The sequence below is a fragment of the Pygoscelis adeliae genome, unplaced genomic scaffold (genome assembly GCF_000699105.1).
Source record: "Pygoscelis adeliae isolate BGI_AS28 unplaced genomic scaffold, ASM69910v1 Scaffold288, whole genome shotgun sequence".
Taxonomy (NCBI): Eukaryota; Metazoa; Chordata; class Aves; order Sphenisciformes; family Spheniscidae; genus Pygoscelis; species Pygoscelis adeliae.
In genome coordinates, this window is record NW_008825264.1 from 270,301 (window position 1) to 282,660 (window position 12,360).

Sequence of the window (12,360 nt, forward strand, 5' to 3'; positions counted from 1 at the left end):
TGCCGGTGACGCCTCGCACCTGGCAGGGGTGGCACGTGGCTCGGCATCCGTTCCCCGTGGGTAGTGGCACAGGGCCGGCGCGTGGTCATTCATTTTCGGGCCTGGGAGGACGCGTGGACAAAGTACACCAAGTAGATCGCAGCGTGGCTGCATAATAAAGGTTTGAACCATTGAACGGACGTTTATATAGCAAAGTATCTCGAATAGCAGGCTTACCCAGGATACCAAAGCCACGGTGTTGAGTGAAGAACACAAGGCGAGCGAGCGAGTGCAGGGCTCGGGACCCTCCAAGTGCCCATCAGGCCAGCAGCGTCACGGAGGGAGGCGAAGGCTCTCCAGCAGCGATGGCATCCGTAGCCCCGGTGCCAAGAGTGGAAGAAAAATTCATTTCCGTCCAGCATCTCCATGGAGAACACCAGTACGGACAAAAATAACAATTGTTCGCAGATGACTGAGCAGCTTGTATCAGAAAAAAGGTCACCAAATAATCTTTCTGATGGGTTGGTATGAGCTGAAGGGTTCTGCGCAGCCCCAGCGAACCTCCAAGCCCTGTAACCACGACCTGTTTTGTGTAGCTGCACGATCAAAGCATGAATGGGCAATCGCTGCCAACAGCCAGCTCAGAAACAAAAGGGCAACTTCCCTTCAGGTCTGAATCATCAGAAACTGAGCGAATGAGGCTGGGAACAGGACACTGCCTGGGACGAGGACTTTGTGCACACGTTCAAACAAGGTACCTCTGCAGAGGAGTTCAGCCTAACAACCAAACTGCCTGCACGTACGCAAACCACGGGACATCTTGTCAGACGTTTTAAAATCTACATCAAATTAGGCTCTTTTCTGTTGGTCCTGCTTCTCTTCCCGTCGCTGGCTTTGGATCATGAATTGGGACGGGACGCTTGCCCCTCCGTCTTAGGCTTGTGGTGACCGGTGCCCTGTGCACCCTTCCAAGCTGGCAGCCCTGCTGCCGAGTCGAGCAAGAAAAATGCCAAGAGCATTTTTAATCAGGGTTGGAAGTCGTAAGACTTCCCAAGAAGGCATCAGGTTTTGTTCCTTTACAGGCACTCACAGGAAAGCCTGGTTTCCTATGGATTTCTCTCTTGCGTAACGAACATTTTTTTGTGAATTAGACTATGATCTTCTGTTATTGCCTGTCTTCTCCTCACCTAGTACTGCAGCAGGGTCGTTTTCCACTGTTCCTTGTCAATCCCACACCTCCTGCGCATCTCTTGGTAGAGAGGCATGAAAGGCTTAAACAGGAGACTTTAGAGGTAAGTAAAATACTCGACTCCAAGAAGCAGCTCTGGGCTTGGAGCTCAGCTCCAAAACTTCCCCTGGGGTCAGACTGTCCCTTTGTTAAAGCACCCTTCTGCCAGCCGGTCCCGGTGGCCAGCAGAGCTACCCGCAGGGTTAATTTGCTCGCTGCTTTTGAAGGGGCCAGGTTTGGAAACCCCACGCTGCTTCTGATGTCGTGCTGGCGATGACAAGCTCATGCCTGCCTGCTCCTTCCTCCTACCTGCATAGCTGCTGCCCGCCGTGGTCAAGGTGGAGGTGAGGATCTCCAGCAGTGCTCGCCCTGGCCTCTTGGGAGCCTGGGGACCGCTGCCTCTCGGCAATAGTTGTGGTCTCTTCTCTTGCTGACTTTGCTGCCAGCCTTTCTGCAACAGTTCAAGATTTCTTTTCTGGTGCCTTTAGCATAGGGTGTGTTTTGAATTAATTTCTCTTTTCTCCTCTGCATTTGGTGCGGAGAAAATAAATCACAAATTCATAAAAACAGTTTTCTGTTGGTTGGGTTTTGTTTTTTTTTTCCCCAACTACTTTGGTTCATTTTGTGGCTTCTTGCTCTTTTCCCTCTTTTCCGTTGCCTTTTGGGTTGCCGGACGCCCCTTGATTGCAGGAGAGGAGACAACCACCCTGCCTCGGCTCATGGCGCTCTCACCCCCAGCACAAAGGAGCTGGAAGTGCTCAAATAATCCCGAGTAGTCCTGGCCGTAAGGTCCCCCCGGTCCTGGGCCAGAGGCAAATCTGCTTTTCTTCCAGCGTTTTCTGCTTTCCTCTTTCATTGCCCAGCCAACGTCTGATCCCCGTCAGGCAGCCTGAGCCCGCTTACCAGAAGTGACACCGCGAATTCCTCTTCACTAGGAGATGCTCCCTTGGCCCCGAGAGCAGTACAGCCGCCACGGCTTCGCCCCTCGCTCAAACTTGGCCCATCTCTTGACAGGGCAAACATCACGTCTTGAGTTGCAGTCCTGCCGGTGACTGCTGCGGGCACGAAAGGCTCCCTCTCCTCGGGCATCTCTCCGGAAGCGTCCTTCTTGTGGTTTTGGCTCAGTTTTCAATATACCTTCAAGTCGCAGCCTCTAAGGGCTTCACTTCTCGGAGGTCTGCACATCAGCCAAGATTAAAGTCATCTTTTTCCAGTATTCTCAGAAAAAAAGTGTTGGATTTTGTCCCCAAATTGGAAAATTATTTTTGGCTCACAGTAGCAACAAAAACAGTCTGGATTGCTACTTTTTCCTTGTCGAGGTTTGAAAAGTCCTCTCTGCGTAGTAAAGCGTTGTAAAACTCAATCCAGAGAATCCACAATTTTAAAAACAGATAGTAAAATAGGTTTGTTGTGGTTTTAGTACCGATAGCTATGGTACTAAACTAGAGTATTACTATGTTATATGACTATGATTTGCTGCTGCTTACCAGAGGGACACGATCTTCTCTGAGAGATAAATACAGGTAGAAAAGTCATTTTCATCGTTGCTGTTCACAAGGTCAGTCCCTTTAGGTTTGCTGAAAGGCAAATCTCGGTTGCAGCTTCTGAGATTTGGCCTGTAGCTGCAAAGGGATAGATGTTAACTCGCTGTAGGCTGCGGGGAATTGAAGACTGGACCGTGTCTTATCCAGAAGGTATTTTCCTCAACATTCAGTTAGATCTTTGTCTGATGTGGCAATAGATGAAACACTTTCCACTGGAGCTCAGACATATCTAAAAATGCCATGAGATGCAAGAAAGATCGGGCGCAAGTAAACATTAACCTAAGATCACAGGGAGCAGAGCCAGGGAATACCTGGCCCTGTGGAGCTCGAGGTCAGGTTTTCCCCTCCTGGCTTTTCGCCACATCGCACTGCGGTTTTCACGTCCTTTGCATTTTCTTCCCCTTTGCTTTCTCTCTTTGCTGAGGTTTGTTGTTTAGATTTCCCCTTTGCGGTCCTGTCTGCAGCACCTTCTCACTGCCCGTCTCCCTGCTGTCTCCTGATTTCTACTTTCTCTTGGTAGGACTTCCTTATCCCACCTGCTGCCTTTCTCCCTTGCTTCTCTTCCACCTCACCTGCGACTTTTGCGGGTGTCCTCCTGCAGGGTTCAGTCTCTTCCCACTCCTGCCCGAACACGAAGACAGTGGGATTGACCCATATGCGCTTTTCTGTATCCCACGTGAGATCATATCCTGGTCCTCTTCTCCAGAAGGATGAGTTCTGCTCACCGGCACCAGAGAAGATGCTTTGAGCTGCTCCTGCTGTGAAAATTCACGGCTGGTCCCCATCCATAGCAGCCCCTGCTGCAGAGAAAGCATGCCTTGTGTCCTGGTTTCGGCAGGGATAGAGTTAATTTCCTTCCTAGTAGCTGGTGCAGTGCTGTGCTTTGGATTTAGGGTGAGAACAATGTTGATAACACATTGATGTTTTCAGTTGTTGCTAGGTAGTGTTTATACTAGTCAAGGACTTTCCAACTTCCCATGCTCTACCGACTGAGCAGGCTGGAGGGGCACAAGAAGCTGGGAGGGGGCACAGCCAGGACAGCTGACCCAAACTGGCCAAAGGGACATTCCATACCATGGGACGTCATGCTCAGTATATAAAAGCTGGGGGAAGAAGAAGGAAGGGGGGATGTTTGGAGTGGTGCTGTTTGTCTTCCCAAGTAACCCTTACGCGTGAGGGAGCCCTGCTTTCCTGGAGACGGCTGAACATCTGCCTGCCGATGGGAAGTAGTGAATTAATTCCTTTGTTTTGCTTTGCTTGCGTGCGTGACTGTTGCTCTACCTATTAAACTGTTTTTATCTCAACCCACGAGTTTTCTCACTTTTACCCTTCCGATTCTCTCCCCCATCCCACTGGTGGGGGGGTGAGCGAGCGGCTGCGTGGTGCTCAGTTGCCAACTGGGGTTAAACCACGACACCTTGTTAGGCAGATGCTGTCTCCCCAGGCCAGTTGCTGCTGGCCCCTCGCGCAGCGCCCCGCCACGGCATTTTAGGAGGTGTTCCACCTGCAGCTTTCTACCTTCTCCCAGGGAGAGAGCTGGTGCTGCAGACCTGGGGCGCTGTGGGGTACCGTGGCCTCTCGTCCCGGGGCAACGCTGTGCTCTTAGCTTCTGTTCCGAAGAGAAGCACTGAGTGATCTGCTGACTGTGCCTGCGCCATGCCAACGCCATCCCGCGCAAAACGGCAGAGCATCACTGGAGGAGTTAGATGAGCCCTGCCTTATCCTCAGATGACTCCTGCCTCCGTGTGCCTTCCCTTCACCATCTTCCTCTGATCAGCTCTGCTCAACAGGGTCAGGCTGCAGTGCTGTTTTGGGGAAAAAAAACTAGACATGCTTAGGCAAAGGCACAAAAATTTAAAGGAGTACAAACTTCCCAGCCTAGCTGGCTAAATCTGATTTTTCTAGGCTTCGGTAACCAGCGAGGCCTTTGTTAGAAGGTGAAAAAAGATAACTCTAAAGAAGATAAGACAGAACTGGAACATGAAAAAAAAACCACGCTTGACCAATGTTGGGCAGACGCTAGTGGACAAGCTCCAAAGAAAAAAAAATCCCAGAAAAATGGACCTGAAGGAGTGGAGAAAGTGGAGTGAAGGGCTGGGGAGAAGGCGGCTCTGCCTCTGCCCTTTGGCAAACAGCAAAGGACCTGCGTCCCTTTCTGCAGCCATGAACTGAGGAGAATTGCTTGTCTCTGTAGCTGCTAAAACCTTTGTGTCTTTAAAAAACAGATGCAGAGGCCACTTTTTCCACTTGCTGGTCGGCGTTTCCTCCAGGAGCAGCTGAAGCCCTGTCTGCTGACCTGCGGGCAGAAGAGCTGCTGCAGTGAAGGCTCTTCTCAGCTATAGGCAACGCAGCTCCTGTCCCAGGGGCGCTCTGCCCAGCAGTACCACCCCAATGTACAATTTCGCACAAATCCTTCCCTCTCTTACACCCTGCAGAGTCATTTACCAATGGGAGAGTGAGCCGAGGCCCAGTCTGGTTCATACTTACCCACAGAAGCAGGAACCATGGCAATTCCAGCGCAGAAGCTTGCAGATCCTGGGGTGGGTTGGCCAGGCTAGCAGCTAAAAGCCTTTCAGTCTCCGAGGAGATTCTTCGGCACCTCAGATCAAAGCATGTCTAAAAAAAAACTTCTGGACTGAACTTATATGCGTAAGTTGTCATATATGTCACATGGAGACTCCCACCACATAAAACACACTTTTTCCCTCTCCTGCTGCAAATCCTAGGCTTGGCTGTACTCAGATGCCAGGGCAACCTGTAAGTCAGCTATAGCATTGTTTCCCTGTTGTCCTCTCCATCGAGAGACCAGGCCGATCAATATCCACAGCAACAGTTATTAAGGAGCTAATTCTGTGGGTTTTCAGCCCAGGTGAAGAGCTCTAGAAACGCTCTTTTTAGTCTTGGCCCATCCTGCTGAGTATGTGTCCAAGACTGTGTGTCACTGGAACATGGGAGATCACAACCAGGAAGAAAACACGTGGAATCATTCCCAGCCACGAGTTTTGAAATCTGAAGATGAGTCTTACTATAAAATGATTGGACTCCTTTCAAAACGAACTCTAAACTTGGGAACCGTCAGCGAGCCCTGAGTTTATGATGGTGTATGGCAGGAGGGTGAAACTGGCCACCTGAGCCCAACAGAGGTGCCCTCCATCATCCACCGAGGCAGCAGAGCAGCAAGGTCTCTGCTAATCTGTCCTATGGCACCAGCTGTCCCAGGCTTGAACACGGGAGTCAGTTCAACCCTCAAACCATGACCAAAAGATTGCCGAGTGTAGGAACGTAGAAGATAGGATTTCTCATAACACATCATTATAAAATCTTGCAGTCTAACATCCTGCCGCAGAACAACCTGGGACCATAAACTTCAGAGAAAGGCAAAGAACAAACTGAAACAACCACAAAGCAAAAATCCACAAATTGCCACCACCACCACCTTGTCCACAAGAAAATTTCCGGCAGGCAACGCATTGCTGTGGGCTGAAGGTATCATAACTGTCAATCTCAGTGGCACTTTCCTTGATGTCGCGGCAGAGGCACGGTGCTCATCTCTAGCTCTCTCAGGACTCTGGATATCCTGGACCTGTTGTAACAAGCTTCTCCTAGCAGGACAGAACCCTTCTCCTTGTGTATTGTTATGCATCGTAATCTCTGGCACTGGGGGCAGAAGATAGGAATTCACAAATGGCTTTAAATCATCTAACTACGTAGATTGTTGCTGTAAGCAGCAGTCCTGACCCCCCGCCCCGCCCAAGCAAATTGCTAGCTGTTCTCTGACATGCAGTTGTGCTTCAGTCACCTGATCCAAAAGTACCTTCTACCTTCAACCAGGATTGGTTGGCATCTGGAACTCTGAGCTGACCTGGTTCTTTCTGAAATCACTCATGCCAACGCAAGGAAATGGGCTGGAGGAAGCCGCCCAAAGAGGACAAAACCATCTCTCACTGGCGGCACTGCCTGACAATTCCTCAAGAGGAGCACTGAGGAACTTCCTCAGTTGCATTTAGGCTGCTTGGAGGTGTCCCAGAGAAGGTTCCCATCAGCGGTCGCTAAACCTTCCGTCCACCAGCGAAGTCTGGTTTGTTAAAGCAAAGCCAGCAGCCGAGCCCCAGAGTCCCCCGGTGCTGAGCCCACCTCCTCTGCCTGCAGCACACACACACGCACCCGGGACTGTTCCCGGAGCCGAGCCATGTTCCTCCTCACCAGCTCTGCCAGGTCTGATGTCTCCTCCTTGAAGTACACTTCCTTCCTTCCTTCCTCTCTCATTGCCCCCTGTTAGCTTTTATTGTGCCTTTTTCCATACCCTCAGTCCCTGTTTGGGCCTCCTTAGCCCCTCACCACATCGCCATCTGCCCTCCCAGGCTCTGCTGGGGCTTGCAGAGCATCTCCTCCCCACCTTCTCGCCCCTCTTTGACTGTCTGCGTAACAGATGCCCAGAGTAGCTGCTAGAACTCCTCACGCAGATCCCGCGTTTTTCTCTGCTGCAGAGGTGTGTAGAGGGGCTGGATTTGCAGAGGGGCCCCGGCAGCAGCAGTCTAGCAGTGGCCAAACAAGTCAGAGGGTCTTTAACAAACCCCATGGTGTCACGTGCCCCTGCTCCAAAGTGATTTTCCATTTCCAGAGTGCTTTGCTGTGTGCTGAATGAATCAAATCCAGGATTGTCACAATTTTAAAACCTCACAGAAGTAACTTTTAAAGCGACTTGCTCTTGTTCTCAATTAAATGTGTTTAAAACTAAGTCAGTCTGAGAAACTGTGAAAACTTTAAATAAAGCAGGGGTTGGGGGGGTTGTTCTTTTATTTTAAGCTTAATGGATTTTTCTACAAGAAAAAAGGTATTAATGGAAATTTCAGTGTAAAAAGTTCCAAACTTGAAAAAAGTATTGCCAGGTTTTACAGATTCAAAAAGCTCATCTTGCTGTTTTGCTGATGTGGTTTTCTTTTTTGATATTTACCACCCTGTCTTCTCACAAACTCTGTTTTTTCTTTTGCAGGCTTTTGCTGGTTTTGCTGGTGCAAACGTGGACGTAGCTCACAGCACAGCCCCACGAAGAGCTATAAGCATGGGGGGCACAGGGGGGACCTCAGCCTGCCACTGCCACCATGTGGGATGCAGGAGACAAACTTGAATGCCAAGACTTCGCTTGACCAAGATGGTCAAAAGCTTCCCCATCACTCAAGATCAGACTCATCCTCTCCAACTCCCCTCCTTGAGGTGCGTGTTTCTGGAGCAAACAATCGCAGTCTTGCCCCACTTCAAGCTCGCGGCCATGCCGTTCTCAGCAGGAGGCTGGGGGATTGGCATCAGAGGCAGAAAATAAAAGACCTTCTAGCTCAGTCCCAGGCTGGGAAGCCGCTGAGCTCAGCCAGCAATGCAGAGCTCTCCATGGGATATTGAGAACAATGACAGGGCAGTCATGGAATGGTTAAACATAGTCAAAGAGAAACAACAGGAGCTTTTCGTGCAGAAATCCAGGCAGTGCTGACAGCTATAGGCGGGCCCTGAATTGTTCATTCCCATGTTCCCAGCTTGCTAAAAACCTGGGCAGTCTGGGCTTCCATGGGTATTTGAGTGAGCATCCCAGCCGTGCTAGTCAGCCTGCTTGTATCTCCATCATTTGCCATAGTAAATCAGAGACTTCCGTGTTACGCCCTGGGTCTACCTGTCTGTGCTGCAGGGATGGGCTCCTATAAATCTCTCCTCTCTGGCCATGAGAGCGCCAATAAATCTGTCTTGGATGCATGTCCTGACCAAGAAGGCAACAATAAATTTCTTGTAAGTGGTTGAGAGAGGAGGAACAAGGAAAGAAATAGGATATTCACACATGCTGTTGCACCTGCTTGCATGGAAAAAGAAAGCCAGGCACCCCGCTCTGGCAGTCAGGTGCTGGCTCCATTTTCCACCCAGCCGTTGCCTCTTGCTCCAAGCCCAGGGGCTGCCCTGCTCAGCCCCACTGCGTGCCGGCTGCCCTCCCAGTGCCGCCCAGGCACCGCTGTGCTGGAGGTCCCCACTCACCCCTGCACCTCCTCACCTCCAGACAGCATCTCCCCGCCGTGGCTGCCTCCTTCTGCTTGGGAGCTCACAGAGGAGATCCCCGGGAGCTGCAAGGACAGTTCCCGTGCTGCTCCCTGCCACTTTCAGTTCCCCAAAGTACTTTTTTCAGAGAGACAATCTCCCTCCGTACCACACGCTCACCTTCTCCTCTTTTCATCCCCAAGGTCGTCCTATCCCCCTTTCACCCTCCTTGGCTGTATGAACGGCAGTCTTCTAGGGTCATCTGCCGGGTCTTCTGTGCCTTTATAGCACTGCCCCAGGGGGATCTGGCCTCGCTTGGGGTTTCTGTGCCGCCCTGTTGCACAGGACAATCCCAGCAAAGCTGCAAGCCTGCTGCTGCAGAGGAAGGGGGAACACCGTCACTGAAAAGCATGTTCAGCCAGGACCGCTGTTTTTCTTGAGGTCTCACACCCAGTTCAGAGGATGCTCTGTTGGCTCCTGTGGCTCCCCGGTCGTGGGATCCTGTCTGCAAAGACTCTCCCCTCCCTTGCTGCAGAGGTGGGAGTCAGGATGCGTTAGGGCAAGAGCAGCTTTCCAGGGGTCCCTGGGACTGCAGCACTGACCAACCACCCACTGTCAGCAAGCTTTTGGTGGCTCCATCCCCAAAGCCAGCTTTGCTTGTCCTGCAGGCAGGAAGATACCTGTAAAAAAACCCCAAAAGCGTCCAAAAGTCACGCACGTACACAGCCATTTATTCTGTTGTAGTTTCACTTGTTCTCAGCTCAGCCCAGTCGGGTCCCCAGGGGACACGTGGTGGGAGGCCAGAGGAGACACAGACAGCCTTTCCGCAGTCTCAGCGCCAGGGCGACTGGTGACAAAGGGCAGGAAAGCACGTGACTGTTGGAGGATAGAGAGCAAGTGTACACCTGTGTGTGAGTGGAGGGGTCCCAGCAGGAGCCCCCCAGGGATCTGTGCTGAGACCTGGGCAGCTTAACACATGTGACCTGGAAGAGTCAGACCTGGAAGGGACCTAGAGGAGCTATTCAAAACATTTTGACCAGCACAATCAAGTAGAAAACGGCTTATTTTTGAAGAACAACTGAGTAGCTGAGATGCTCCAGCCTGGGAAAGAGATGGCTGAGGTCTGAAGCCATCAGTGATCTGGGGAGGAGGAAAGGGCTAGTTGTTAATGTCTCTCCCAGCACAAGAACAGTGGCACTCCAAACAGCGCTAGCCTGTGACAGCTTCAAAACGAGCAAAAATGGCTTCTCCACCCAACATGGAATTGGGGCTTCAGTGCCACAGGATACTGTGACAGTTTACAAGGGATCAAAACAAGACTGCATAAATCACAGATTGATCCATTAACATTTATTAAATGGATAAAAACTCTCTCTTAGGCAGGAAGTTCTGGTGCCACAAAGGAAGGAAGAACCTTAATGGATAAGGGGCATGCAGCACTCAGAGCAGCCCCACGATCTGGGGATGGAGGGATGGTCCATGCTGCCGTCAGTGCCTGGGGGTCACAGGCCTGGGGTCAGGGCGAGGCAAAAGCTCTCCCAAGCTGGGCACATCCCTGGAAAGGCGTCCCATTTCCACCTGGACTTTGTGAGCAAGGACCAGGACCCTGCATAATCTGGAGACAGAGGGGGCAATTACCAAATCCTTTGGCCAGGACACCTGGCTCATCTGACTGTCACCTCTGTTGTCCTGCAATGAAACTGCTTTGCTGAACGAGGGAGAGACAATGTGTGCTTGGGAGCTGGAGGAAGCAGCTCGCCTGCTTCTGCAAGATTTTACCCAGCACACAGATGGCTCCTCACTGCATGAGAGAGAGAGGTCCACTTCACACAGCCTAGTGCAACACAGAATATTGCAGAGCACTTTATTTTTGCTAGGGTGGGCAATAAAGCAAGCCCTGTCAGTGTGCGGGACCTCTGGAGGTACACTGGTGTGCAATTGCAGCACTAAAAACACCAACTGCAGTGGTTTTTTTAGCCAAGGGACCAAAGCCACTTTTAACACCAGCCTGGCATCCAAACCCCGTCCCCGCAGGCATCCCCGGTGTAAAGCTGTCACTGGGCAGCCTGCCTTTCGGCTGAAGCCAGCAGCTCTACCGGCTTTTGCAGGGCAACAGCACATGATGCAAGAAAAAAAAAGAGCAAGTGCTGCTGCAGTGCCCACCTTGCAGCAGGAGCAGGCTCTGTTACGCCTGCTGCCTGCCTGCTCGCCGGGAGCAGTCCTTTACCCAGGAGATACCAGGGAAAGCACCATGTTCCTGGCCTGGCTTTTGGCTGGGGACACACCACGTGCATCCAGCACCTGCTCCTAACCTCCTTCAGCCTAGCACAGGGCCAGCGGCCAGGCCCAGCTCCTGGGTTAATCCACCTTATACCTAAGGCACCTCATACAGAGCAGCCAGTGGGTCTCCAGAGGTGGGGGAGACTTCAAGCAAATTCACAGCATCTGGCTACCTGCAAGGGATCTCATCTCCTGTCACTGCAGGATTTTTGTATTCTTTTTCCAGCCTATTACAAATTCTCAGGCATTTCACCGAGACCCTTCCCTGTCTAAAACAAGTCCTGCCTACAGCTGTCCACTCTGCCCATGGCCATTGGGATGTCAGGAGAGGCTGATCCCTTCCCCAGCCCCACCAGTACACCAAGGCCCTTCTAAGAACCAGCCTATGTTGCGTTACGGGCCAGCTCAGCTCTTCTGGATGCTCCCAAGGGTGGAAGTTGTCGTGCTCTATGTCAAGGTGTCGTGGTTTAACCTCAGTTGGCAACTAAGCACCATGCAGCCGCTCGTCTCCAAGGGGGATCTTATAGTAGGCATCTGCTACTGACCTCCAAACCAAGACGATAAGGCCAACGAAGCAATATTTGGGTCACTTAGGGAAGCTTTGGGTCAACAGAACCGGGTTCATATGGGTGACTTCAACTAACCAGGCATTTGTTGGTGGAACAATACAGCAGCTCACATGTCATCCGCCAAGTTCCTGGAGTGCATAGAGGACTGCTTCCTCATACAAATGGTAGATGTGCCAACTAGGAATGAGGCACTGCTGGACTTGCTACTCACAAACGAAGAAAACCTGCTTTGTTTCTCAGTTAGTGATAGCCTTGGCTGCGGTGATCACAGTATTGTGGAGTTTGGGATCCTGCTGAGCACGCTGAAGGTTAGTACTAAGACAAAGATTTTAGATTTTAGAAGAGCAAACTTCAGCTCGCTCAGAGCTCAACTGGGAGGGATTCCGTGGGAAGCTTCCATGGAGGATAAAGGAGCTAGTGAGTGCTGGGAGTTTTTCAAGAACGCTCTCTTGGAAGCACAAAAACACTTCATCACCTTTAAAGGTAAGGGAAGTAGGCAGAGCAAGAGACCCCCTTGGCTTAACTGCGAGCTTCTGAGTCTGCTCAAAACCAAAAGAGAAGCATACCAGAGATGGAAAAGTAGACCAATACCCATTGAGAACTACAAGGGCATTGCCAGGGCGTGCAGAGATGCAGTTAGAAAAGCAAAAGCTCAGCTCAAATTGAAATTGGCCAGAGATGTCAAAAACTACAAGAAAGGCTTCTTTAGGTACGTGAACAACAAGCAGAAACAGAAGGAAAATAT

General features: G+C 51.1%; 1 protein-coding gene and 1 long non-coding RNA gene across 2 annotated transcripts in view; both read left to right on the forward strand.

Annotated features, from left to right (window-relative positions):
* Positions 1–33: 33 nt before the first annotated feature.
* Positions 34–8,538, forward strand: LOC103921590. The gene is made up of 2 exons (XR_663854.1): positions 34–1,271; positions 7,745–8,538. It is a non-coding gene; the product is annotated as an uncharacterized LOC103921590 (long non-coding RNA).
* A 3,187-nt stretch (positions 8,539–11,725) lies between these two features.
* The window catches only part of TMEM173 (transmembrane protein 173), a 12,260-nt gene continuing 11,625 nt past the window's right edge, over positions 11,726–12,360 (forward strand). The window contains exon 1 of the mRNA XM_009329585.1: positions 11,726–11,923. Coding sequence (XP_009327860.1) covers positions 11,726–11,923 — 198 coding nt within the window. The remainder of the gene's footprint in view (positions 11,924–12,360) is intronic.